Genomic DNA, 26,656 nt, shown 5'->3' with positions numbered 1-26,656 from the left:
GGTTTTGATATTCTTCTCTTTGTGAATGCCTTGCAGAGCAAGGAAGACAAAGCTATTATCTCCTGTCTGTTGGTAACATGATATTTTGATTTTTGTATCTTGTGTACCAGTGTATATGTGTGTGTGTGGCTATAAAGGCTGCCTCTTACACAGCTAAAAGAGAAGGTAATTGAAGGCTGCTTTTCAACTGCAGTTGACATAATTATGCACCATTCCAATGCAATCTGGACAAAATGCAATCTGCTGCTCAAAGGGAACGTACAAGGAACAAATCCAACAGTGTGCCATGTGTTTTTTGTGCTTATATAATGCACACACATACACAGGGAGACAAACAGAATGAGGGAGCTATTTTTTTTTTAAAATCCCTTGTCTTCAAACGAGAGAAAAAGATGGGAGTTTTCTCGCAGCACATTTTTCAGACCTTTCACAAATGATGTAAATCCATCCGTTCGAGCAGATGATTGCCTACCATTATGGTTCAATTTTCCCTTTAGAGGGAAGACATTCTCTTTCCTAATGCCTTTTCAAAATTCCATCAAATCTCGCTGTCGGTCACGTGCAAGATGGAAGTTCTTGGGAACATCTGTCGGGTATGTGCAATTGCGGCTTCCAGTGGACATTCGCAGTCTTATTCCTTAATTCATTCCCTAGCACTGTGTTTGGGAAAAAAATGTAGCACCCAATGATATAAGAAAGAAATAAGATGAGCTTGGGGCATGAGGGAAAAAGAGGTCAGTCTCGAAGACTCCCATTTGTTATCCTGGAGGCAACTCTTCTTGATAGGGTCATATTTTGAATGTCACAGATGTTGTGTGGCCAGCATCCGTGGTACCACCTGCTGATTTGTTTCCTGCACAAGTCAGCGACAACCAAAATGCTCTTTGTGGTCATTTCTTCTGGAACCAGCCAATGATTAAGCAGAGCCCTCCATTTCTTATCTATCTCCACTGTTGACTCCCAATTGCCTGTGCCTTGATTCACATTCAAAGAAGCAGATGTCAAGCATGCGGTTTTAAAGAATGAGTCAAGTGGATACAAAACTACGTTTATTGATAGATCGATATGCTCTCCTGGTACAGGTCCTTGAGAGTGATACTAGAAATACATTGATACACTTCTTTTAAGACATACTTCAAAGGATTCCCAAAGGAGGGGGCAAGGAATGCTCTCTAACACATAAACTTTCATAAATGTCTACATTCTCACAATGTTATCAGTATCTTGTCCTTGCTTTCCCCAGATGTCTTACACTCCCGGGCAGGAATGTATGGGAAGGTGTTGATTATTCTTTCTCTTACTAGTTTCGTTTCTCACTACTCTACTTCACAAGCAATAAAGCAAGAAGGGGGAGGGGGAAGGAATAACAGAGCCAAAGTACTTCGGTCCTCCATGATGTTTCATAAACCAGTTTTATGGAGGACCCTAAAACAATTAATTACCATTGGAATTTTAACATGCTTGACAGCAGATAGCTGCCAACTGAATATTTTTGAGTCCTCAGATAAAGACTTCTAGTTTAATCTAGTGCCCTCTCCCATTTTCTACTTCTGACACCATATGAAATGGCTTAAAACAGTGTTGATATGAGCAGCAACTAACATATCTTGCACATTAGTCTCTAAGCCTTTTCTAAAACAAGCAAAGGTCTTTTGATCTTAGGGTGCATTCACAAATTACCAGTTTCTTAATACTGTAAAACAGAAGGGAAGGTTTTTAAATTGTACATTCTATCACCCCAATAGCTTCCATTGATGCTATTAACAGAGGCTTCTCTCTTATGAATGATTTCCATGCGCTGTAGTCTCTGCTAGAGAGCTCCCTCCTTCTCCCACTAAACTTTCCATTTGCGCTAGATTAGTGGTTTCCATTGGGATGTTGTGCAACAAAAGTTTTCATGGAAAAAGAAGTAATCTGAACACCAAACATACAGCATGCAGAACTCTTTCAAAAGAGCCAAGCCTTTTTTCTATCACTGAAGTAAAGCATTCAGGAAGTTTTTTACAGATATCACTGCATCCCAGTGTTCTATCTGATGTTGTCCCTTCTGTATAAAGACCTGTTGTATGACAACCTTTCTGTCTTTCAATAGAATTGTAGTTGGGGATATGCATTCAGATATTAATTAATCAAAATTCTGAATCATAAATGCCTTAATTAATAATTGTCACTAACCAAATATTAACAACTGATAATATCCAGAAATGTTCAGATCCAGTGTCTTTCTGGATAAGAGTTCTAGAAAGCTAGAGGATGACTCAGTAGATACTTAACTGACAGGGAGGATTTCCAGTCAGCAGAGCTGCACACAAATCTTGCTACAGGAGAAAATTGTGTTGATAGTTCAGATCCTCTAATGTGATGTTTGCACCAGACATGTTGCTGGCTCATAGGCTTAGTGAGGGGGTTGGATTCTATATAAAAACATGATTGGGTCAACAAGTACAGGAGGGAAAACAGAAATGAGTATTATAGTCCTGTCCTCATGCACATTCTTTTTATTGTATGCTCATAGGCTTTGTCCCTATGTTCAGGAATTCAGCTTTTTAAATGTTCCTAATCACAAGGATGGAATCAGTTTGTACATACATGAGCAGTCTGTAGTGTTTGAACTAATGCATGCAGGCAAAGAGCAGAGCCAACAGACTCAGCTGGCAATGTGGACAGCATGTTTGATTGTGTTCCCAAAGATGCTGTTGATGGTAACACTGGGAGAAGGTACTGGGATGGATGAGGACCAATAAATTGAAGCTCAGTCCTGGCAAGACTCAGGTACTGCTGGTCAACAGAGAAGCTGCTCAGGGACTGCAGAGTCATTCTGTCCTGGAGGGGGTTGCACGCCCTCTGACTGAGCATATTCATAACTTGGGGATGCTACAGGATCTTGGCTACAGGATCCTAGAGGCACAAGTCTCCTCCATGACACATAGCACCTTTTATCAGCTTTTGATGATTCATCAGCTATGACATTCCTCAAAAAGCTGTTATCCGGCCACTGTAATCAGTGTTCCATGTTAGATCCCTGCAAGGTGCTTGATGTGGGTCTACCTTTGAAAATGGTTTGGAAACTCCAGCTTGTCTCAAATGCAGTAGCCCAGTGCCAAAAGTGTTGTTGTAGTTGTTGTTGTTAACCATTCAGTCATGTTCGACTCTTGTTGATTCTATGGGCCAGCTCTCTCCATCTTTTCTGATCTTGTACTGTTCCTTTGCGTTGTTCCATGCTCTGGCTAGTGTCGACTTTTATGCTGTCTAGCCACCGAGTTCTTTGGTGGCCTGGTTTTCTTTTGCCACTAACCCATCCAAGTATAATAGCTTTTTTTCATGTGTTACTGGACCCAATTCAAAGTGCTCATTCTTACCTTTTAAGTAAGGGTGCTAAACTCCAGGAGGTGGCTGGAAATCTTCTAGGATTACAACTGATCTGTTCACCTGGAGAAAATGGCTGCTTTGGAAGGCGGACTCTATATAGCATTATATGTCATTGAAGTCCCTCCTCTCCCCAAACTTCACCCTCCTCAGGCTCCACCCCCAGAGCTGGCAATCCTACATTTAATGCCCTAAACCAGGGGTGGCCAAACTTGCTTAATGTAAAAGCCACATAAAATAAACATTAGAGGTTTGAGAGCCGCAAGATATGTACATCAGATTTGGAGGGAGGGAAGGAGGAAAATGGAGGGAGGGAGAGGTGGAAAGAAAGCAATTTTGAATGCCTTTTCCAAGCTGCCGGCTAGCTTGGCTCGGAGAAGTGATTTAAAGAGAGAAATGCCTTCTCCAATCAGGCCAATGAAGTGGTGGCAGCTTCAAGAGCCACACAATATGTGTGAAAGAGCCACATATGGCTCCCGAGCCTCAGTTTGGCCACCCCTGCCCTAAATGGCTAAACCTGAAGGACTGTGTCTTCTTAAATGCAGTCCAGCCCACCAGTTAAGACCTGCCTCTCAAGCTCTCTTCTCTGTGCCCTTGCCTTCAGAAGTGAGGCAGGCAGTGACTTAAAATAAGGAATTTCCCAGAGGCACCTTTGTCTGGAACACCCTTCCCCATGATGCTTCCCTGGCACTGACTTTACTTTTGTTTAGCTATCAAGCCATCATACATCTTTAAAAAAAACAAACAAACCCTGGGCTTTCAATCAGAAGTTTAATCTTACTAGCTTTTTAATGGTATGCTTCTGCTTTATGGTTAGTTTTATGCTATTTATGTCCAAAACCTTGCTTTTAATAGCTTGTTTTTAATATTTTAATTACAAACTGCCTCAAGCAGGATTCTGGCAGAATAAAAATATCCTGGATAAATAAACATATGCTGCAAAATGAGGCTGCATAGAGAGAAACTAGCAAATGATGTTACCTCCAGGAACAACCAGTCTACTAGGTGCACCTAGGTGATTGTCTAGGGCATCAGAGATGGAGGGGCGCCAACCAGCCCTGCTGCTACCCATCCTACTAGCTTGCAGCATCAGGGACAGCCATAAAAAGTGGCAGACTTGGGAGGTGGGAGGTTTGTTGCTTGGGGCCCCAAAATCCTTGAGCTAGCCCAGAGCTGGCCAAATTGAGTGTGGCTCTTTCACATTTTTAATGTGAAATGGTTTTAAATTGTAACTATGTTTTATTAGTTTTAACTTGTAAATATGAATGTTGTTAGCCACCCTGAGTCCGCTTGTGGAGAGGGCGGGATAGAAATTTAAAGTAAATAATAATTTTAAAAAATTATTGTGTGGCTCTCAAAGCCCTCACTGTCCTGTTGGCCATCTTGGAGAAGGCATTTGTCCCTTTATATCACTTCTCAAAGGCAAGCCAGCTGGCAGCTCTTGGAGAATCTATTTAAAGTTAAAGTTGCTTTCCTGCTACCTCTCTCTCCTGATCTATTTCCTTCCTTCCTTCCTTCCTTCCTTCCTTCCTTCCTTCCTTCCTTCCTTCCTTCCTTCCTTCCTTCCTTCCTTCCTTCCTTCCTTCCTTCCTTCCTTCCTTCCTTCCTTCCTTCCTTCATCCCACCCTCAAACATCTGATGTTTATTCTATGTGGCTCTTATATTAAACAAGTTTGGCCACCTCTGGGCTAGCACTAGCTACCTTTTCAAATGAAAACATAAAATGAAAGCTCAGATGACCTACCAGAATTTCCTACCAGAATTTAACTGCCCCCCTTCCCTAGATCTTGGTAACAAAATACAGCAGGGGCACATCAACACCACTAGATTTTGCTTTCAATACTAAAAGCTGGTAGGGAGATATATTTAGGTGTTACACTCAAGGTTATTCTCTGAGGATGAAACTGTAATAGGCAAGACTTCTGAGACCTGCCATGAACCACAAAGTTTCTCTCTGAACCCTTTACTCTCCCTGGATCCAACCAAAACACAGTAGGAAAACCTATAATCACATGATTTTCCTATTCCATGAATGCCCAGAATTTTGTCCTTCTCTCCTGGTAATATGTTCCTGACCCTTTATTGGCTTCCTAACCTTAACACCACAGGGAATTTGCAAGATTCATTGGGTGGGACAGGATATCAAACTCCTTCATTACCAATTATTATTATTATTATTACTATTTATTATTATTATTAGTTTATTTATATTCTCCCCATTCTCTCATAGGGGCTCAGGGTGGAGCACAACATAAATAATAAAATCACAGTAAAATCAGTTTCCCCCAGTAACACTTTTCTCTCCACCAGCTCCTGCTGTCTGGGAAAACTATGGGGAGAAAAGTGAGGGGGGAGAATCAGCTTCCAAGAGAAAGCTTCACCACCATCTCATACAAACACATGAAGCTGCCTTATCCGAAACCAGACCCATGGTCTTGCAGAGTCAGTATTGTCTACTCAGACTGATAGTAACTCTCCAAGGTCTCAGACAGAGGCCTTTCACATCACCTACTGCCAGATCCTTTAACTGGAGATGCTAGGGATTGAACACCTGCAATCTTCTGCATGCCAAGAAGGTGCTCTACCGCTGAGCCACAGCCCCTCCCTAAATAATCTTGGAAAAAACCAGTTTGGTGTAGTGATTAAGTGTGCAGACTCTTATTTGGGAGAACCGGGTTTGATTCCCCACTCCTCCACTTGCACCTGCTGGAATGGCCTTGGGTTAGCCATAGCTTTCATAGGAGTTGTCCTTGAAAGGGCAGCTGCTGTGAGAGCCCTCTGTCCCACCCAACTCACAGGGTGTCTGTTGTGGGGGGAGAAGATACAGGAGATTGTAAGCCACTCTGAGTCTCTGATTCAGAGAGAAGGGCAGGGTATAAATCTGCAGTCTTCTTCTTCTAATCGTGTCGCACACATTACCCACCCTGGTAAAAGGGGATTTAACTCTTAAAAGTAAGAACTCTTTTTACATTTAATGGATCTTGATTTTATTCTAGTTAAAGCAGTGCATATTTTACATTTATCCAACTGAGATTAGAGGTTAGTAGATTTTTTATTAGTATAAATATTATAAAGCCAGTTCAGTTTTAGAAGCTTTTTCCTTGGATGGAATTTGCCAATCTATATCAATGTATAGTATTATATATTATTTTTGTTTTTTTAGTTTCGGTGTTTTTATCTGTTATCTCTTGTATTCTGATCATGTGTTGTAACAAAACTATTTGACTTTATATTCATCTTGTCCCATTCTGGGGAATTTATTTACCAAAGGTTACATGCCAGTTCCATCCTCCAAGTGGTCAGGCACAGATGAAACATTTGTGGAGCTTATTTCAAGACATTATTTAGGCACCAGTAAGTTGGTGGGGTGCAGAGGGAGAGGCAAATAAGAAAGCAATAAAGTTGTAGCTTTAAAAAGTCTCTGTCCTTAGCAGGAGGGCCCTCATTATGCTCTGTACATGAAATAACTTTCGAGATGGATAAAGAGAGCTAAAACACCCTGGAGTGAATTAAAGAACTATCTCCAGCCTATGTCCTGCACTACCAGTTCTGAACCACATGCAGAGAAACACATTGAAAGCAAACATTGTGTCATCAGAGCAATGCTCAAATCAGCCTCTCTGTCTCTCTCTCTTTTTTTTTACATTTAACAGAACTTGCTTTACCTTTATTCAAGTCCATTTGAATCCCTGCTGGAACTCCTAGGACCTTCCATCAATGCAGAAATCCAATATCGTACTCTCTGTATAACAATAAGTAATTTAAATGCCGTGGGTTGTAAAACAGTATATACCTCAGCCTTGATCCTATGCAGCTGTTGCACAGCAGTGCTGGAGAGGCTTTGTGGCCTGGTTCTCAAGGGTGAAGTTCAAATTTGGAAGCCCTGATGCAGATGGCCTGGTCTGGTCTGATCTTGTCAGATCTTGGAAATTTAACAGGGTCCACCTGTTAGTGGATGGGAGACCATCAGGAAAGTCAAGGGTTGCTATGCAAAGGCAGGCATTGGCAAACCACTTCTGGACATTTTCTTTGTCTTGAAAACCGTATGGGGTCTCTATAAGTTAGCTGCAATTTGATGGCCAAGAAAGCAGGGAAACAGTGGACTTTTTGTCCTGTTTCAGATTCCAATCCTAATTTCTATCCGGAATGCTCATGATGCTGTGTGGTTCAGCTTGCATCTCCCCCATGTGTAGTGAACCAAAACGTTCATAGAATCGTAGCGTTGGAAGGGACCTCCAGGGATGAACCAGAACATTCATAGAATCATTGAGTTGGAAGGGACCTCCAGGATCATCTAGTCCAACCCCCTGCACACTGCAGGAAATTCACAACTACCTCCCCCCCCATAAAGTGACCCCTGTTCCATGCCCAGAAGATGGCAAAAAACATCTAGGATCCCTGGCCAAACTGGTCTGGAGAAAAATTGCTTCCTGACCTCAAAGTGGCAATCAGCATTTCCCTGGGTGTGTAAGAAAAGGCCACGAGAAAGGGCTGTTTGTTTGCACCCAAACAGCTCAGACATGTCTACTCGCAAACAAAAGATGCCCCCACATGCTGTGTTATGTGCTTTCTCACAGTATAATTTCCTCACATACCTGGGAAGAACACTTTGCTAACATCATCACTACATTTTGTAGTAACTCTGGTTATCAGAGTAATTGGAACTGAGCTGAACGACCAGATTGGCCCCTTGTTCGACCAGCTGAAATTAGTTTTCTAATTTCTCAAATGAAGAATGGGAAAGGCCTCGGTGCAGATTCAATTCCCCCAGAACTCTTCGAAGCCAATATCTCGCGGTAGAAGGATACACTGACAACTGCATTCAGTTGGATAAACACTACAGGAGTTATGCCACTCGCTTGGAGACATGCCATCATAATGCCAGCTTATTAGAAGGGAGACAAAACAGATCCAGCCAACCACAAGCCAATCAGCCTTTTATCAGTGGCCGGGAAGCTTTACACTCTGTCCCTTTATTACCGATTCATGGACTGCCTGGAGACTAATAAAATCCTAGGAAGGGAACAGGCCAGATTTAGGTGACAGGCTGGTATGGATGATCATCCACTGACATTACAGTTCTTAATAAATATACAACCAAAAGTCGGGGAATCCTTGCTGCTGCTGTCATGGATGTGAAGGCGGCTTTTGATACTGTACCCCATGCCCGATAGTGGCACAAGCTAAAAGGAACATCTACGGACCAGAGGCTGTTGGCTTTAATTGAAATTCTGTATTCTAATCCACTGCACAAGTCCGCTATGGCTAAATGGCCAACTTTCCAATGCAATTTCCCTGCAGTAGGGAGTGTGTCAGGGGTGCATGCTGACCCCTTTATTGTTTAATTTCCATATGAACAGTATGATTTATGCTGTCTCTGGCCAGGACTTTTATTCTCCATCCATTGCTAACATTAAAGTTTCTATCCTACTTTTTGCTGATGATGTAGTTCTCTTATCAAGAACAATGTCAGGACTGTCCTCAGTGATAGAGGCTTTTGACTCTTACTGTCTGGAAGAACACCTGAGTTAACTATAAAAAATTACAAGATTGGATTTTTTTTTTTTGTGCGTGTATGGGGAATCTCATGTACCCTACAAGTGGAAAATTCATGGTAATTATATTGACAAGGTACCCTGTTTTAAATACTTAGGGGTCTGGTTTGATCATGGATTAACTTGGTCAGTGCAAGCTGCTCATATTAGTAGATCGGCTACAGCAACATCAAATATTATTTGTCATTTCTTTTATTCATCTGGGGCTTAGTATGTCCCAGCTGCCGTCAAACTGCTTGATCCCAAGGTGGCCATGCAGTTTAAAGTTTATCTGGGGCTGGTATCTGGATTGACAAAAAAGGGAGTCCTTTGATTCAACTCTTCTTGAATTTCTATGTTCCATCTGCAGAATTCCAAATTGTCTAGTGGGGGTAGCCCCCTGAGCTGAATTGGGACAACCATCTCTTGAAGTTCCAACCTGGATGAAGGCTTTTCCTCTTAAAATTATACTCTCCAAAATCCAAGAGGGCTACCTTGGCTTAGTCAGAAAGGACTCTTATGTTTCCCACTGGGATAAACTTGTTGAGCAACAACTACAGTTCCTCAATATTTCCTTGGTCTCCTTTTATTCAGTTACCAGGCTAGAAACGATAAGAATGAGCCAGAAAAATCTAAGTACAATGACAACATTAGAATCTGTAGAGCACAACATGTTTGTTCTACTCAATTTGTTGATATCCTTCCACCTGGAGAGCTCCCCACTTACAGCTCAAATATGATTGTCCCTTGCTATAGGCATGCCTTTAAGTTGGCATGCCTTAATGCTCTACCATCTAGAGTTTTGCAAGGGAGATATCTTAAGCTACCATATGCAACTGTGGTGCAGGTAGTGTAGACACCCAATATCACATGACCTTTGAATGCAATCATTTTTTTTAAGCCTAGAAATCTTTTAATTCTTCCTTTGCTCCAAAATATAGATCATATGGAGACATTACCTCTTTTATTAGAATTTAATAACAATCCTATCACTCTTTCAGCTGTGAAATTTTTATGCATCTGTGATAGATTTTTGCAGCCATTCAAATGGGGGTCTAGCTTTTTCTATATTTTAGTAATCTGCTTAGAACGGATAAGTTAAGAAGCAGTATGAGGTAGAGGGAGAGAGCTTTCTCACAGCAGCCATCCCCCCTCCTCATATCTGGTGCTCCCAACTTCCATTTATCATGGTTAAAAATAGGCAAAAGATTTTATACATTTTGTGTTGAAACGTGGCAGCGTGTCTTTTATTATGACAGTGTAACTCGCAGGCTGTTAATAGCTGCTGAGCTGTCCAGATCAATTCAAGCTTCTGCATTTTCACACCTTTCCCTCCCTTCACATCCACTACAAAAAATATCCCTTCATTTTGAAAACTTTAACTACTAAAAGGGATGTGTCTCATGGCATGCTGTAAGTCTCTTTTTGACAGATGCGGAGAGTAAGCTAGTGCTTGAAAAGTATGTCACTCTGATGACCCAACCTGGATCCCAGTGGATACCTGAAATCTTCTCTAGTGATTGAGAAGATGGAATTTCCTGAACACGCAAGTGAATAAAAGCAGCTGCAAGCTGCAGCACAGAATTAAACAAAAATTTCCTAATAAGGCACAACCAAGCTATGGCTCTGTAGTAGAAGTGACTGTTGTGTAGCCACAAAGTTGCTTGGTACAGCTTTGGAGTTGTTCATCAGACACCAGTATTGAGACTTCTCTGTGAAGGCACTCAAGTGAGAAGTTGGATCAAGGAAAGTTTGGCTTCCAGTGGTGTTTGTGCTGAAGTTCTCATCATCCTCTCTGGTCTCCATCCCTGTCTGCTGGTATAACTGAAGCACCATTTGAACCCTTCCTACCACTTTGGGTTGTTCATCTGGGAAGTTATTCTAACCACCTTCTTGCTATTTCTATGACGTTTTTCAGATCTGACTGCATGCGAGCTGCTACCACCGTCTGCATCTCATATCTGTTTTAAATAATCAACCAGCTTATGTACATGAATTACATTTCGAATGGTTTTGACCAGGGTTTATTTTGTAGCAGGACCTCCTTTGCATATTAGGCCACACCTCTTGATGTAGCCAGTCCTCCTGGAGTTTACAGTAGGCCCTGTACTAATAGCTCTGTAGCTGTTGGAGGATTGGCTACATAAGGGGTGTGTGGCCTAATACGCAAAGGAGTTCCTGCTACAAATAATAATAATAATAATAATATAATAATAATAACTTTATTTTTATATCCCGCCCTCCCCCGCCGAAGCGGGCTCAGGGCGGCTAACAGGGTGGCTAACAAAAAGCCCTGGTTTTTATTATGGGGACAAGGCTAAGACCTTTCAGTCTCATTTGCTTCTTCTGTCTCTTTGAGCCAGTGTGGTGTAGCGGTTAAAGTATCAGACTAGGATTTGGGAAATTCTGGTTCAAGCCCCAACTTGCACCAAGGAAGCTTGCTGGGTGACCTTGGGCTAGTCACAGTTTCTCAGCCTAACCTACCTCACAGGATTGTTGTGAGGATAAAACAGAGGAGAGGAGAATGACGTAAGCTGCTTTGGGTCACCACTGGGGACAAAGGCAGGATATAAAGAAATAAAATAAATCAGCTTCAGTTTTGCCGCTGATGTTCAGGGCTGATGTGAAGTTTGTCACGTGTTCCCCACAGAGACTGGCACCCTGTGGCAGGCTACCCAGCAATGAACTGCCTGGCAGGGCAGGACAAGCCCTTGGGTCCATTAGGAAGGCTCACCCAGATGATGCAAGGAACAAGGGTAGGAAGGTGCAGTCAGCCTAAGCAACAGGGCAGCCCTGGCAATCTGTCCCAGAGAAGCTCAAATTGTGTGGAGGCAGTGAACAATCCTGAGAAGGAGCACAGTGGCTCTCTAGACCCAGGTGTTTTAAGGCATGGCGTGGCTGGAGAGCAGGGAATAAAGAAAAGGAGGGCAGAGCTCAGCTCGAAGGCCAAGTGGGAAGTTGTGGCTACACAAAGGGAGGAAGGGGAAGTGGGAAGAAGCTGGCTGGAGAATATGCAGGACGTGTTTTGTAGTGCTGGGGCTCTTCTCCTCCATAACCCTGAGGTGAATGAAGTGAACCACAACTTCAGGTGGGTGGACTGGTGAACAAAACAACTCACGCAAGGAATTAGTGACTGAGCTGGTGATCTCAAGACCCCTGCCCCCTTAAAGTGCTACACAATCATACACCAGCTGCGGGACCCCATGAATTGTCTTTAAAAGCACAGTAGGGACTCAGTTTTGGCCAGCATTGCAACATGGGTCGCGAATGTGCTCCTGCCTTCCCCCACACCATTTCCCAAACATGAAACAGCATTGGGAGACATTATTTGCCCTCTTGGGCACTGTGTATGCAAGGACAGCTGCTGGATGGGGCAAATAATGCATCCCAGTGCCATATCAGATCAGGGAAATGAGGGGGTGGGTATCAGCCCCTCCTTTACCTGCATCATTGATCCAACCAGAATTAGGGTCTTGTGGTTCTTTTTGAGAGTTCTTAATGGGGACCACAGCTGGCTTAAGGTCACTAGGCCTGGGGGAGAATACGTGATAAACAAGTCTTGTTTGGCCCCTCAAGAGTTCCTGTGCATGCACATGTTTCAAGTAGGGTTGCCAGCCTCCAGGTGGGGGCTGGAGATTTCCCGCTTTTACAACTGATCTCCAGCTGGCAGAGATCAGCTTCCCTGGAGAAAATGGCTGCTTTGAAGGGTGGACTCTATGGCATTGGACCCTGCTGAGGCCCCTCCCCTCCCCAAACCCTGCACTCTCCCAGTTCCACCCGCAAAGTCTCCAGGTCTTTTCCAACACAGACCCGGCAACCCTAATTTCAAGCCTCACACAGGGGAAAAAATGGATTATGCACACAGCCAGATGACCTTTGAACATAAATTTAAAGGTGCTTTTACTAAGTGTGAGGAACTTGATCCTGCAATAAAAAGGAGGAAACTTTCAAGATTATTACGAATATGGAAGTAAGGTGCTTGCAATAATTAAATGGTACCAGCGGATATGGTCAATAGCTTTTACTCCCCGAGTTGGAAGCGTTTTATTAAGAGCACATAAAAGACAGCAAAGTAATATGGTTATTGAAAACTGGACTGTTTTCCATTATATATTGGAAAGGATAAATGTGATGATGTTCGCTCATATGTGAGGTTTTCAACGCGGCACTGCTAAGGAAACTTTTCAATGAAAAAGGAAATCTTTGCACGTACACGTAGCATCGCTGAAGTCTATGCTGCCATTCTACTCAGAGTCCCGCTGTGGCTCTGGCATAATCAGGGCTACAAATGGAAGAGCTGAATCATGCCGCTGGAGGCATTTTGCCAAGTCTGGGCATGGGGGCGGGGGTGGGGGCAGGCTTGGCCAATAATACTTATTGACAGTCAAGACCAGCAACAAATATTCTGTAGAGAGAGATTTAGACTGCAAAACAACCCTCAAAGTACAACAATGACAGAGTCGCATGGAGTGGCTGGGAATAGGTAAACAGAGGCGGGAATTCATAACTCGTCAACTCAAAGCTGCACATGCATTCCCTGAAAGGAGCATAGGTTCTAAGTGGGGACACGCTACTAAGTAGTAGAGAAGGTCCCCAGGTTCAATGAGTGACATCTCCAGTTGAAAGGCTTTGTGAAAGATCTCCACCCTAGACCCTGGAGAGCTGCTGCCAATAAGAGTAGATAGTCATGACCCTGATGGACCAAAGGTTTGAATCAGTCAAAGGCAGTTTCCTGAGTTCATTTGTATTAATAGGCCCTTACAAGAATGGCAGAGTCCTTTCTGGTACAGTTACATCCAGGGCTTTTTTGGTAGCAGGAACTCCTTTGCATATTAGGCCACACACCCCTGATGCAGCCAGTCCTCCAAGAGCTTACAGGGCTGTTGTTATAGGGCCTACTGTAAGCTCTTGGAGGACTAGCTACATCAGCGGTGTGTGACCTAAAAATGCAAAGGAGTTCCTGCTACAAAAAAATGCCTTGAGTGGCTGCTGCTGCACCAGTGTGTGCAACCATGAAAGCACAAGCTTTGACATTAGACTGGGGGGTGGGGTGCAATGGGGTGGAGTGGGGGGTGAGTAACATCAGTGCTGATCATGCTGGGAGTGAATTACATACTATCTCAAGGCTATTTGTCTCAAACTCTTCAATGCAGGACTGATCTATGTCTTAATTGGGAGAACAAATGCTTTAGCACCCAAATTCTCATGAAGCTGCCTTGATCCATCAGTATTGTCTACTCAGGTTAGCAGTGGCTCTCCAGGGTTTCAGGCAGAGGTCTTTCACTTCACCTACAACCTGGTCCTTTGAACTGGAGATGGTGGGGATTGAACCTGGGACCTTCTGCATGCCAAGCAGATACTCTACCCCTGAACCACAGCCTCCCCAATTAATTAGGGTTAGGGGATATTTCGACAGTGATACAATACTGTGGCATGTCAATCTCCCACCTTTTTCTTCCTCCATTTAATTTAAATCCCCTGCACTGAAAAGGAAAATAAGACAAGACAAATAGAAGGTGCCTGTCTTTCTTCTCTTCCAAAGCTAAACACACGAGAGCTGGTAGACCCCAGGTTGGTTACAGCCAGTAAATCCCTCCCCCATCCGAAAAAGGTTCTGCAGAGCCGCTCTTGCCTTTTTGAAGTCCCAGGGAGGATTCAAGTGGAGGTCTCCAGGCATCTCAATTTGTTAGGCCTCCCCCAGTTCTTAGAAAAGAGCTTAAAGCTCGGGACATTACCATTTTTATCAAGGCTGCACAGTCGTCTTGCGTGTCACGTTAAACACACAAGTTTCCGTTCCCTGGGAAATTTATTCTGCCATTCATATTCTTTCTCGTGCTTTCTCCAAACATAACGGTCACCGTTATCACACATACATCAGAAATAACTACCTCTCCTCTGCAAAGCAACCTGACTTCAGAGAGCACCTAAGACTCCAGGGGGGCTCACGGGGAAAAAAAAATGGCTGCATTGGATAACTACCTATTACCCAGCTGCTTTTGTGTTCTTCAAATAAAGACATTCACTCTTAACACTTATTTTCTGCAGGTGAAGGCTTCACTCCACTCCAGACACTTTCCTCCATCACCTCCGAAAGAAAAGAATTTACATTTAATCTTGCCAATGCCCTTTACCTTCAAGAAGGATTCATGGTGAAAGAACAGTATCTCCATAGCAACAAGGAATTCTTTCAGACGGCTGTAAAGCTGGTGAATTTCCAAGATACTAAAGCTTCCGCGGAGGCCATAAGTACTTGGGTAGAAAACAAAACAGATGGTAAGAACTCTCGCTGCAGCTTTCTCTCATTGTTTGCTTCGCCGCGCTGGATGGTTCGGTCTTGTTGCTTTCTTCCAAGCCCAGTGGTGGTGGTAGCTAAGAGAGCATTTGACCGGAAAAAAAACAAAACATTGGGCTGGTGTGCATTCACCCGGTACAGTTTCGCTTTGGGGTTATATCTCTGTAAAGAGGGCTGGCACGAGGAGTAGGCATTGATGGGCAGTTGTACCCTGGCCTTTGAGAGGGCCTGTGACTGTAGCGGTGCATCACTCGCCACCCTCATGCTTTCTGTTCAGGTTAGAGCCTCCCAGGGCTTTTTTTGTAGCAGGAACTCCTTTGCATATTAGGCCACACACCCCTGTAGCCAATCCTCCAAGAGCTTACAGTAGGCCCTGTACTAAGAGCCCTGTAAGCTATTGGAGGATTAGCTACATCAGGGGTGTGTGGCCTAATATGTAATGGAGTTCCTGCTATTAAAAAAGCCCCGGAGCCTCCCATGGTGTCTTGAATTTTGTATAAGATGAGACTGAGTTGGCAGTATTGGCTGTCATCTGTTAGATGAAGCCTGCATGTTTAACGGGGGCCCAGGTACCGGGATAATCATCAGGCAGAGCTTTTCCAAGATCAGTTCAGAGAGATCCTGGATGCTGCTGTGTTAGCTCTTTTCTCTGGTATTGACACTATTGACCTACTTGTCAGTTCCTGGGAATCTAGGTGCTGCCCTTCCTAAACTGCTGCATTTCTGTGTGTTCTCTCAATGTTATTTCTCAAGCACCTTCCATCGTAACTACAGTCATTTCACTGTATGAACTGATTGTATCCCCCTGGGGGGAGTAGTAGTATATCACATTGCAAGCGATACACAACTCTCTCTTCAGCCCATCCCCTGGAAGCCATTTTTAAAGTCACGTTCCCTCCAGTAGGGATCGAGAAGCCTGTTGACAAATGGGCTGTTTGGACTTCCAGTAAAGGTGGAGCCCAGCCTCCTCAGTTTCCCCATTGAGCCCTCTTATGGATGACTGCTGCTGGGCCAGACAGATTCCTTCCCTTTCAGGGCGCTTTCTTCTGTTTCCCACAGGGAATAAATAAAGGGTGTTGAAGTATAACATGAAGCTGCCTTATACTCAGTTGGATCATCTGTCTGTCTAGCTCAGTTTTGTCTACTGCAACTGGCTGAGGCTCTCCAGTATTCCAGGCGACGAAAGTTCTTTCTCTGTGCCTGCTCTCCAAGATCTGTTCATTGGGATGCCAGGAACTGAACCCGGACTTTCTGCATCCAAATGGGCACTTTCTTGTCCCTCTTCCTTTGCAGCTAAGTGCCTAAGAGCCAAACCTATCATTTTTTCCATGACTTCACCACAGGGATTTGCAGCCACACTGTAGCTGCAGGGCACTGTAGTAACTTGTGTGTAAAAAGCACAAGTGAGCATGACTCTGAATCAGGACTTTTTTGGTAGAAAAAGCCCAGCACATGCTCATTTGCATATTAAGCTGCACCCCCTGATGTCACCATTGTTGTTTTTTTTTTAGAAAAAGCCCAGCAGGAACTCTTTTGCATCTTAGGCCACACCCCCTGACATCAACCAGCTGGAACTGTGTTCTTTTTTTAAAAAAGAAAAAAGCGTTGATTCTGAACAGAACAGCACTGATGAGGGCCTCATGCCTCCCCACCCCCGTGCCATTTTTGGCAGCTGAAATGACCTTGGGGCTACAGTGTTACTGATTCATTAACCAAAAATGGCCCAGGGAGGGAGGCAGAAGCCCCTCCTCCCAGAGTTGCTGTCCTGATCAGAATCAGACTCATCTTTGGTTTTTATACATGAGCTTCCACAGTGACTTGCAGCTGCAGCAGAAGAGGAGTAGGTTTTTATGCCCCACTTTTCTGTACCCAAAGGTCTCAAAGTAGCCAGTTTGGTGTAATGGTTAAGTGTGCGGACTCTTATCTGGGAGAGCCGGGTTTGATTCCCCACTCCTCTGCCTGCAGCTACTGGAATGGCCTTGGGTCAGCCATAGCTTCTCACAAGAGTTGTCCTTGAAAGGTTAGCTGCTGTGAGAGCTCTCTCAGCCCCACCCACCTCACAGCGTGTCTTGTGGGCGAAGGAGATAAAGGAGATTGTAAGTCGCTCTGAGGCTCTGATTCAGAGATAAGGACGGGATATAAATCTGCAGTCTTCTTCTTCTTATGATCACCTTCCCTTCCTCTCCCCACAAGATGCCCCTTGTGGGAGGCTGAGAGAGTCCTGAGAGAACTGTGGCTGGCCCAAGGTCATCCTGGAAGGCTTCATGTGGAAGAGGAGTCCACTGCCCTTAACCACTACAACACACTGGCTCAGGATAGATACAAGTCCCTCTGCCAAACTCGTGAAGGAAATAATGTCAAGCTGGTCTGTAAATGTTACAACATCACCATCGAGCATGGCTAGTGCTAATATAATATTAGTTCTCTTCCTCCAATTGCTTTTTTGTTGTTATGATCTGTAAGTTGCACTTAATGATTTTCTGCCTCTCAGGAACTTGTTAAAGATGCAGAGTCTCCATATACAAAATCATGACATTCCTTGATATTCACGTCCCCCTCTAAGGATTTAAACCACTAAAGCTGCCCTATTCTGTTCTGTCACTGAAAATCGTTGTTGCATATCTATTCTTTCCAAGAAGAAAGGAGGTGGATGTTTAATCTGTCAGATAAAATCGCTGCATTTTTTTTTCATATTCACAGGAAATCATTGCTAATGTGATACATTAAAAAAAAAGAATTCATCTTTGTTTGGCAACACATATCAATAAACAATATAAGCACGTCAGTTAATGTTGCCAATATCATCTACCAATATGATGTTTCTCTAGAGACACAAAGGGAGGGGCTGTGGCTTGGTGGGAGAACATCTGCATTGTATGCAGGATGATCAGTCCCTGGTATCTCCAGTACAAGGGATCACGTAGTAGGTGATGTGAAAGACCTCCACCTGAGATCATGGAGACCTGCTGCCAGTCAGAATACTGTGGGGAGGGATGGTGGCTCAGTGGTAGAGCATCTGCTTGGTAAGCGGAAGGTCTCAGGTTCAATCCCTGGCATCTCCAACTCAAAAAGGTCCAGGCAAATAGGCATGAAAAATCTCAGCTTGAGACTCTGGAGAGCCGCTGCCAGTCTGAATAGAATGTTCATATGTTCAATACCATAGATAAGACCAATGGGCTGACTTAATATAAGATACCTTCATATCCAAGGAAAAAGCTGTAACCCCTCTTCCTGTCTGCCCTCAACCATGCATGACATGACATTATCAAAGCTGTGAGTCTCTCCACTCCTGTAAGCAGCTGTCAGTCATGTAAACTGGAGGATGGGAAAACTTGGACACACACACTTAAACATATGAAGCTGTCTTATACTGATTCAAACTGTTGGTCCATCAAACTCTGGCTAGTCCTTGGAATGGGAGACCACGAGGGAGTCCAGGGTCGCTGTGGAGAGGCAGGCAATGGCAAATCATCTCTGAATGTCTCGTCTCGAAAAAGCTATGGGTTTGCCATAAATTGGCTGCAGCTTGAGAGCAGTCTCCACTGCCATGAAATCTGGGGTACATGTACACTGACCTGAGTACCTTGGGGAAGGACCTAATGGAAAAATATGGTGGCATGATGAGAACAAACTCTTAGTCAACAAATTATGGGATTTATTTTGTTACAATGTTTGGGCTGGGTCTGGATGGTGTGAGGGAACGTTAACCTTGGGTCTCTTGGCTATCATTATTTTGTAGGAGAGAGACAGGGTGAAGACTTGGGGCAGCTGCTTCTGGTGGCCACGGACCATGTGCTATAACACTTAGCCTTTGCCTATAAGAGGATTTGACTCCAGCCTCCCAACCCCAAGTCCTGCCCTCAGCATTACACTCATGATGGGTTTTTTTAGCACCCTGTAGGCAGATTATTTTTTTTGCATCTGATATCGCAACCTCTTCTTAGCAAATATATCTTAACTGATTAAGGAGGCAGCTGAATGCACTGATGATCTTTTCCCATTTAGGTCAGATAAAGAATTTCATTTCAAGTGAAGACCTTGGTCCCCTCTCTCGACTTCTTCTGGTGAATGCCATTTACTTCAAGGGAAACTGGAAACACGAGTTCAAAACAGAGAGCACGAGTCTGATGGATTTCACAAAGAGCGATGGCTCAGTAATCAATATACCCATGATGCATCTTCAGCTCAGAACAAGACTTGGTAATTCATATATATTTCTCTCTTTGGATTCCATTCTATTGGTGCCAGTATATTCCTCTGATGTTAGTCTCAACTAGGGTCAGGGCTTTTTCTTTCTTGGCCCCTACCTGGTGGAACTAGCTCCCATTGGAGATCTGAGCCCTGTGGAGCCTGTTGCAATTCTACAGGGCCTGTAAAATGGAGCTGTTCTGCCAGGCCTTTAGTTGAGATAATGGACATCGCTTAGGCTTCTCAATCCCCAGGTCCCATCAGGGGATCCCCCAGTTTTACAGGCTTCCCCTCACCCCCCTGTGACAAGCTTCATTGATCTGGCCATCGCATTGAAAGGGACCACACTCCTTTTAAATGCCTTCCCTCCATTGGAAATAATGGATTGGGCCACCTTCTTTCGGGGCTCAAAGAATTGAACCCCCTGCTCCAATCCTTTTGAAACTTGGAGGGTATTTTGGGGAGAGGCATCGGATGCTGTACTGCAAATTTGGTGCCTCTGCCTCAAAAAACCCTTGCTCCTGGCTCCACCCCCAAAGTCTCCTGGCTCCACCCCCAAAGTCTCCTGGCTCCACCCCCAAAGTTCCCAGATATTTCTTGAATTGGACTTGGCAACCCTAGGAAGGGTTAGCAGCAGTTTCGACCCTCCATTTGTTTTGCTTTCATTTTCAGAGCAAGTTGTGGAGGAACCAGACCCAGTAAGTGCGTGTGTGTATGTGAGAGAGAGGGGGGGGGCAGGGGATTCCCCGGTTTGGAGGTGCTCCCCCTGCTTTAGAAAGCGGGGGTGGAGGAGGGGAATGTCTACTGGGCACTCTATTATTCCCTATGGAGAATGATTCCCATAGGGAAAAATGGGGGATTGATCCACAGGTATCTGGAGCTCTGGGGGGATGGTCTTTGAGGTAGAGGCACCAAATTTGCAACATAGCATCTGATGCCTTTCCTCAAAACACCCTCCAAGTTTTAAAAGGATTGAACCAGGGGAGCCAATTCTATGAGCCCTCAAAGAAGGTGCCCCTATCCTTCATTATTTCTAATGGAGGGAAGGCATTGAAAAGGTGTGCAGTCCCTTTCAATTTGATGGCCAGAACTCCCTTTGGAGTCCAATTGTACTTGTTCCAACCTTGCTCATGACTCCATCCCCAATGTCTCCTGGCTCCACCCCCAAAGTCCCCAGATATTTCTTGAATTGGCCTTGCAACCCTAACACCACTGAACACCAACATGGCCTCCCTGCTGCATGCAGGGCCATTTGTGAACTCTACTTAGAGCAGGAACTGGTCTTGACTACTGTCATCTGTTTTGTGTCACCCAGGGTTTAGGTTTTTGACTTGCCTGTCATCTGAATTTGTTAATTTGGAAATTGTCTGTTTGTTTTTAGCTAGTTGTTTTAGAATCATGTAATCATTGTTTTATTGCTTTGACCCACCCTGAGCCTGTTTTCGGGAAGGGCGAGATAGAAATGCAAACAAATAAACAGTCTTCCAGTGATTGAAGAGGCTTTTCTGCCGGTGTGCCAGAGCTGATATTGTCACTCACAGCCTGTTGATGTAGAGCCAGTGTGGTGCAGTGGTTAAGAGCAGTGGAACCAGGTTTGATTCCCCACCCTTCCACATAAAGCCAGCTGGGTGATTTTGGGTCAGTCACAGATCTCTTAGAATTCTCTCAGCCCCACCCGCTTCACAGGGTGTTTCTTGAGGGGAAGGTGATTGTGAGCCACTCCAAGACTCCTTTGGGTAGTGAAAAGTGCAGTATAAAAACAAACTGTTGTACAACTCCTCTTTCTGCTGTGACAGGTGACCCCTTTCTTCCTGTAAGATGTTATAATTTCCTTTTTCAGTTTTATTTTCCATTTACTTTAATCCATTAGTGGCACAGCTCTTTCCATTATAAGCCCCATCACCAGAACATCTTATGTGACATGATAGGTTTAAAATGTACTTTATGTTGGAATTTTTCATGCAAACACAGATCATTTTAAAACCTAAATGACAAAATACGTCAATGGTGCTTTTGTCAAAATAGTAATGCAATATCAGTGACATTCCAATTAAATTGCCTGTTCCCATCCATGCCAAGTAATTTCCATGTCTCAAGATCTCAGCTTGTCACCTCTCTCTTTTCCCTGCCTCTAACCAGAAGTATGAAATAATAAGGCACTAAGTATATGGAACTTTAAAAATAATCTCAATCAGGAGGCCATTGTGGGTTTCTGTTTATTAAACCACTCAGTTCTAGCTTATGAGACAAGCTGTTCCTCCGTGGTGAGATGGCCTGTGGTGGAGGGAGGGGTGGGGACCAGCTTTTTGCAATGGCTGCTTTCCCCCAAAAGTCTATAGGGTCTCTTTCCAGCTTAGATTTCACAAAGTGTTTAAAACACTGTAAATCCAAAAGACTTCAAAAACATTAATCTGATTTTGTTGCTGAGACAGTGCTCTTGTATTGATAGGTTAACAGTGCAATCCTAAACAGAGTTATACCCTTCTAAATCTATCACCCTGACCTGGATAGCCCAGGCTAGCCTGATCTCATCAGATCTCAGCTGCTAAGCAGAGTCAGCCCTGGCCAGCATTGCATAGCATTGGAAGGGACCTCAAGGGCAGGGGTGTCACACATGCGGCCCGGGGGCCGAATCAGGCCCCCCGGAAGGCTCCTATCAAGCCCCCCTGCTTCTTTCTTCCTCTCTCTCTTGCTTCCTTCTGCATCTCAACTTGCTCAATCAAACAGGAGCTACAGAGCAAAACCTCATTTTTCTCCATTGGTTGAGGCTTCTCCTTCTGGTCTCCTGGGGAAGGAGGGAAAGAGCGAGAGCTTCCTTTGCCCAGTTCCCTGGATCCCATGAGAGAAATACAAAGAAAGCCCCTTTAAGAAAAACAAGTGCTAATGTTTAAAGCACATTTTAACAATTTTTTTTAAAAAATCTTTAATTGTGTTTGTCTGTGTCCTTTAAAAAGTTTGTATCTCTGCTACCTAATCTTAAATAGATACACACATGACCCAGCCCGACACGACCCAGCCCAGCCCAACAAGGTCTCATTTATGTCAGATCTGTCCCTCATGAGTTTGACACCCCTGCTCTAGGGTCATCTAGACCAATTCCATGCACAATGCAGGAAATTTACAAATATCTTCCCCCCACACTCCCAGTGACCCCTGTTCCAAGCCCAGAAAATGGTAAAAAAACTTCCAGGATTCCTGGCTAAGCTGACCTGGAGAAAATTGCTTCCTGATCTCAAAGTGACAATCATCATTTCCCTGATTATGTAAGAAAGGGCCACAAGAACTAAGCACTGATGCAACCTTTCCTTCCCTTTCTCTCATGATCTGCCTAAATTCACAGAATCGGCATTGCTGTCAGATGGCCATCTAATCTCTGTTTAAAAACCTCCAAAGAAGGAGAGCCTATCACCTCCCAAGGAAGCCTGTTCCACTGAAGAACTGTTCTGTCAGGAAGTTCTTTCTAATGTTTAGCTGAAAACTCTTCTGATTTAATTTCATCCCATTGGCAATAGAAAACAACTCGGCGCCATCCTCTATTTGACAGCCCTTCAAGTACTTGAAGATGGTGATCATATCACAGTCATCTCCTCTCCAGGCTAAACATACCAAGTGCCTTCAGTCTTTCTTGTAGGATTGAGTCTCCAGACCCCTCACCATCTTCGTTGCCCTCCTTTGGACACGTTCTAGCTTGTCTATATTCTTCTTAAACTGTGGTGCTCAAAACTGAACACAATACTCTAGGTGAGGTCTAACCAGAACAGAGTAAAGCAATACTATCACTTCACATGATCTGAACACTATACTTCTGTTGATACAGCCCAAAATTGCACTGGCCATTTTAGCTACCACTGCTGACTCATGTTCAGTGTATGGTCTACTAAGACCCCTAGATCCTTTTTGCACATACTACTGCCAAGTCTCCCCCATCGTATAATTATGCATTTGATTTTTCCTACCTAAATGCAGAACTTTACATTTATCCCTATTAAAATTCATTTGGTTTTGTTCAGTTTTCCAGCTTATCAAGATAGTCCTGTATCCTGTCTCTGTCTTCTACTGTATTTGTGACCCTCCCCCCCCCAATTAAACATTATCCACAAATTTAATAAGCATTCTCTCCATTCATTCATTCAAATCATTTATAAAGATGCTGAACAAAACAGGTTCCAGGACAGACACTTGAGGCACTCCACTTGTCATTCCTCTCCAAGATGCTGAGGAACCATTCACAAGCAATTTGGATGGGAGACCTCCAAGGAATACCAGGGGCATGATGCAGAAGCATGTCTTGCCTTTGAGCATCTCTTGCCTTGAAAACCCTATGGAATCACCGCTAGTCAGCTGTGACTTGACAGCACTTTCTACCAACAACCACTCTGTCCAGGATCACACCAAGAATAATTTTTAGGCTGTTGCTACTATGATTTTATAATTATTTTTAATATTGTATTGCTTTTCATCAATTGGCCAGCTACTTCAAACATACAGAAGAAGCTGCATCTATGCGTGCATATAAACATAAGTTCAAGTTTGCCAGCTGAGACTTAATACTTTCTCCTTTGTTTCAGGCCACTTTTCTGACCGCAATGTGAGCTACCAGGTTTTGGAGCTGCCCTACAAAGGGGAGGAATTCAGTTTAGTTCTAATCCTTCCTGCAGAAGACGTGCCTATCAAAGAGGTAGAAAACCTCATTACAGTGGAGATGATAAAAGACTGGTTTGCCAAGATGGAAGAGGATGATGAAATAGAAATCAGCCTTCCTAGGTGTGTAATGAACTCGTCGGTGCTCTGTGTTTTCTCATTATCCCTTTTGATCTTAAATCCCACTAGTGGGAGAGTTGGGGAATTAAGACACTGAAAAGGGCAAATAGATTTACTGACCTTGGAGCTTTGCACTTATTTAAACTAATGGCCGTTTATGCTTAGTAATTTCTCCAGTGAGTGTCAGTGAGGCGAAGACCTATATTAGAGCTGTCAGGTACCAATTTCTGTGCTGAGGGACACTATGAAACTGGAGAATTAGATGAAACTGGAGAATTAGAGTAGCCACCCTGGTTCCAGAAAATGAGAAATATATTCCTGTTGTCTGTTTGGAAGCTCCTCTTTTCTGAAACCTTGTTTTGGCTATATTTAGACATGACAATAAACCATGGTTTGACCAAACCCTGATTATTTGAGATGCCTGGTATTTGTTGGTTGGCATTACACCTGAATACCAAATTACCACTTTTGGCTGGTTTGTCAACCCCAGTGGGAAAGGGAAGGAAGCTGAAGGCAAAAGCCAGCTTCTTTGCCATCTGTCTTCTCTCTCCTTCCCAGTGACTATTGTTGGTCCCTTCTCCCTCCAGTCCTGCTCATATATTTTGGGGATTACTAGGCCACTCAGAAGATGGCAGCTGAGATTTTGTAATGCAGAATCATCATATCTCTTTTCCCCCTGTAACTTCAAGATTTTTATATTCCCCATCACTTTTTTTTTTGCCTTTCAGATTTCTCTGTAAACCTGGTCCCTCAGTTTTGTAACAAAAACCTGTCCAATTTGTACATAGTCCCATATTGTATGGATTTTTTGAACTGCACTCTGGGGACATTTTCCTAATTCGATCTACTCGGAATGGGGACCTGTGTTTCAAGTTTGTTCTGGGCCCCAGGAAATTGTGTATGTATTTATGGGGGGGGGGACAGTGGTAAGGCTTCTAGTGTTCTGGCCTCACTGACAGACCTCCTGATGGTGCCCGGTTTTTTGGCCATTGTGTGACAGTGTGTTGGACTGGATGGGCCACTGGCCTGATCCAACATGGCTTCTCTTATGTTCTTATGAATATGAGAGAGGCTCAGAAGTGGCATCTGAGAAGGAGAAGGAATCTTTCCCTCAGAGGGAATTATTGACTGAAGGTCTAGTTCTCAGTGGCTCTGATCGAAGAGTAAGGCTCCTAGTTGAGGATGTTAATAGACTGGTTCTCATATATCAACCAAAAAAAAGTCAATCTGTTGAAACGTTGAGGCATATAGACTGTGATCACTTAGAATAAAATGAAAATTGTTATGATAATAGAACCATATCCCTGTTTCTCACTGTGAATTGTTGGAGTATGGAAACATCATAAGTGAGGCTACAGTTTTTGAAGGATTCGTTTGTCTTTAAAACATGGGAAACAGGACTTGGAGAAATACTATTGATGATCAGACCCAAAGTCAAAGGTCAGGACAAGTCTCAGTTTGGTGTAATGGTTAAGTGTGCGGACTCTTATCTGAGAGAACCGGGTTTGATTCCCCACTCCTCCACTTGCAGCTGCTGGAATGGCCTTGGGTTAGCCATAGCTCTCGCAGAGGTTGTCCTTGAAAGGGCAGCTGCTGTGAGAGCCTTCTCAGCCCCACCTACCTCACAGGGTGTCTGTTGCGAGGGGAGAAGATATAGGAGATTGTAAGCCGCTCTGAGTCTCTGATTCAAAGAGAAGGGCTAGTTATAAATCTGCAGTCTTCTTCTTCTATGTAGGTACACTAAACTCCCTGGGGTTGTGAACCTCCAGGAGGGGGCTGGAGCTCTTCCAGAGTTACAACTGACCACCAGGCAATAGTGAAAATGACAGCTTTGGTGGGTGGACTGGATGGCATCACATCGCTGCTGAACTCCCTTCCTTCTTCAGGCTCTGCCTCCAAATATCCAGGAACCTGAACCTGTCAATCCTACTCTCCCCCCCCAAAAAAAAAAAATTACTCAAAATATAAGCAGAGGAACAATGCTGATCTACAACAATTAATATTGTCTACACACACAGTCAGGGCAATTTATGGCAACACATTGCTCTGAATGAAATTGACAAACTGTGGCTGTCCCTTTCTGTCATATAATGTTTACAAAAGGGGAGGGGGAAATCCAAATTTGTCCAATAATAGTAAATCAGCTTAGCATCATTAGAGCTGCCAAAGCTGAACTTCATTAAAAATGCCATAAAATTTCCATAGACCTACATAAATATTTTCCGCAAGGACGTTAATGGGCTGGTTCTGGTCACAGAAAAACAAAGCAATGGCTCGCCCAAGTGTCTAGCTATCTGAGCCCCTTTGTATGGACAACCGGGCTGTGAGTTTGGTGACTGTGAAAGGGTGTGTCCAATGGGTTTGGGCCTCAGTGGCAAGTTGCCAGGAGAGGGGAGAGCCTTTGACAAAAGAATAATAATAAGATGATGATATTGGATTTATATCCCGCCCTCCACTCCGAAGAGTCTCAGAGCGGCTCACAATCTCCTTTACCTTCCTCCCCCACAACAGACAC

At 43.9% G+C, this 26,656-nt stretch overlaps 1 protein-coding gene across 2 annotated transcripts in view; it reads left to right on the top strand.

Annotated features, from left to right (window-relative positions):
• SERPINI2 (serpin family I member 2) overlaps positions 1 to 26,656 on the top strand; it is a 71,805-nt gene that overhangs the window by 16,392 nt on the left and 28,757 nt on the right. The window contains exons 3-5 of one of the 2 annotated variants that reach the window (XM_060242442.1): positions 14,946 to 15,173; positions 19,198 to 19,392; positions 23,949 to 24,144. In XM_060242442.1, coding sequence (XP_060098425.1) covers positions 14,946 to 15,173; positions 19,198 to 19,392; positions 23,949 to 24,144 — 619 coding nt within the window. The remainder of the gene's footprint in view (positions 1 to 14,945; positions 15,174 to 19,197; positions 19,393 to 23,948; positions 24,145 to 26,656) is intronic. The other variant, XM_060242443.1, reaches the window with a different exon arrangement.

The sequence above is a fragment of the Heteronotia binoei genome, chromosome 6, assembly GCF_032191835.1.
Source record: "Heteronotia binoei isolate CCM8104 ecotype False Entrance Well chromosome 6, APGP_CSIRO_Hbin_v1, whole genome shotgun sequence".
Classification (NCBI taxonomy): Eukaryota; Metazoa; Chordata; class Lepidosauria; order Squamata; family Gekkonidae; genus Heteronotia; species Heteronotia binoei.
Note: the sequence above shows the minus strand (reverse complement) of the source record. Positions and strands in the feature narration are given on the sequence as shown.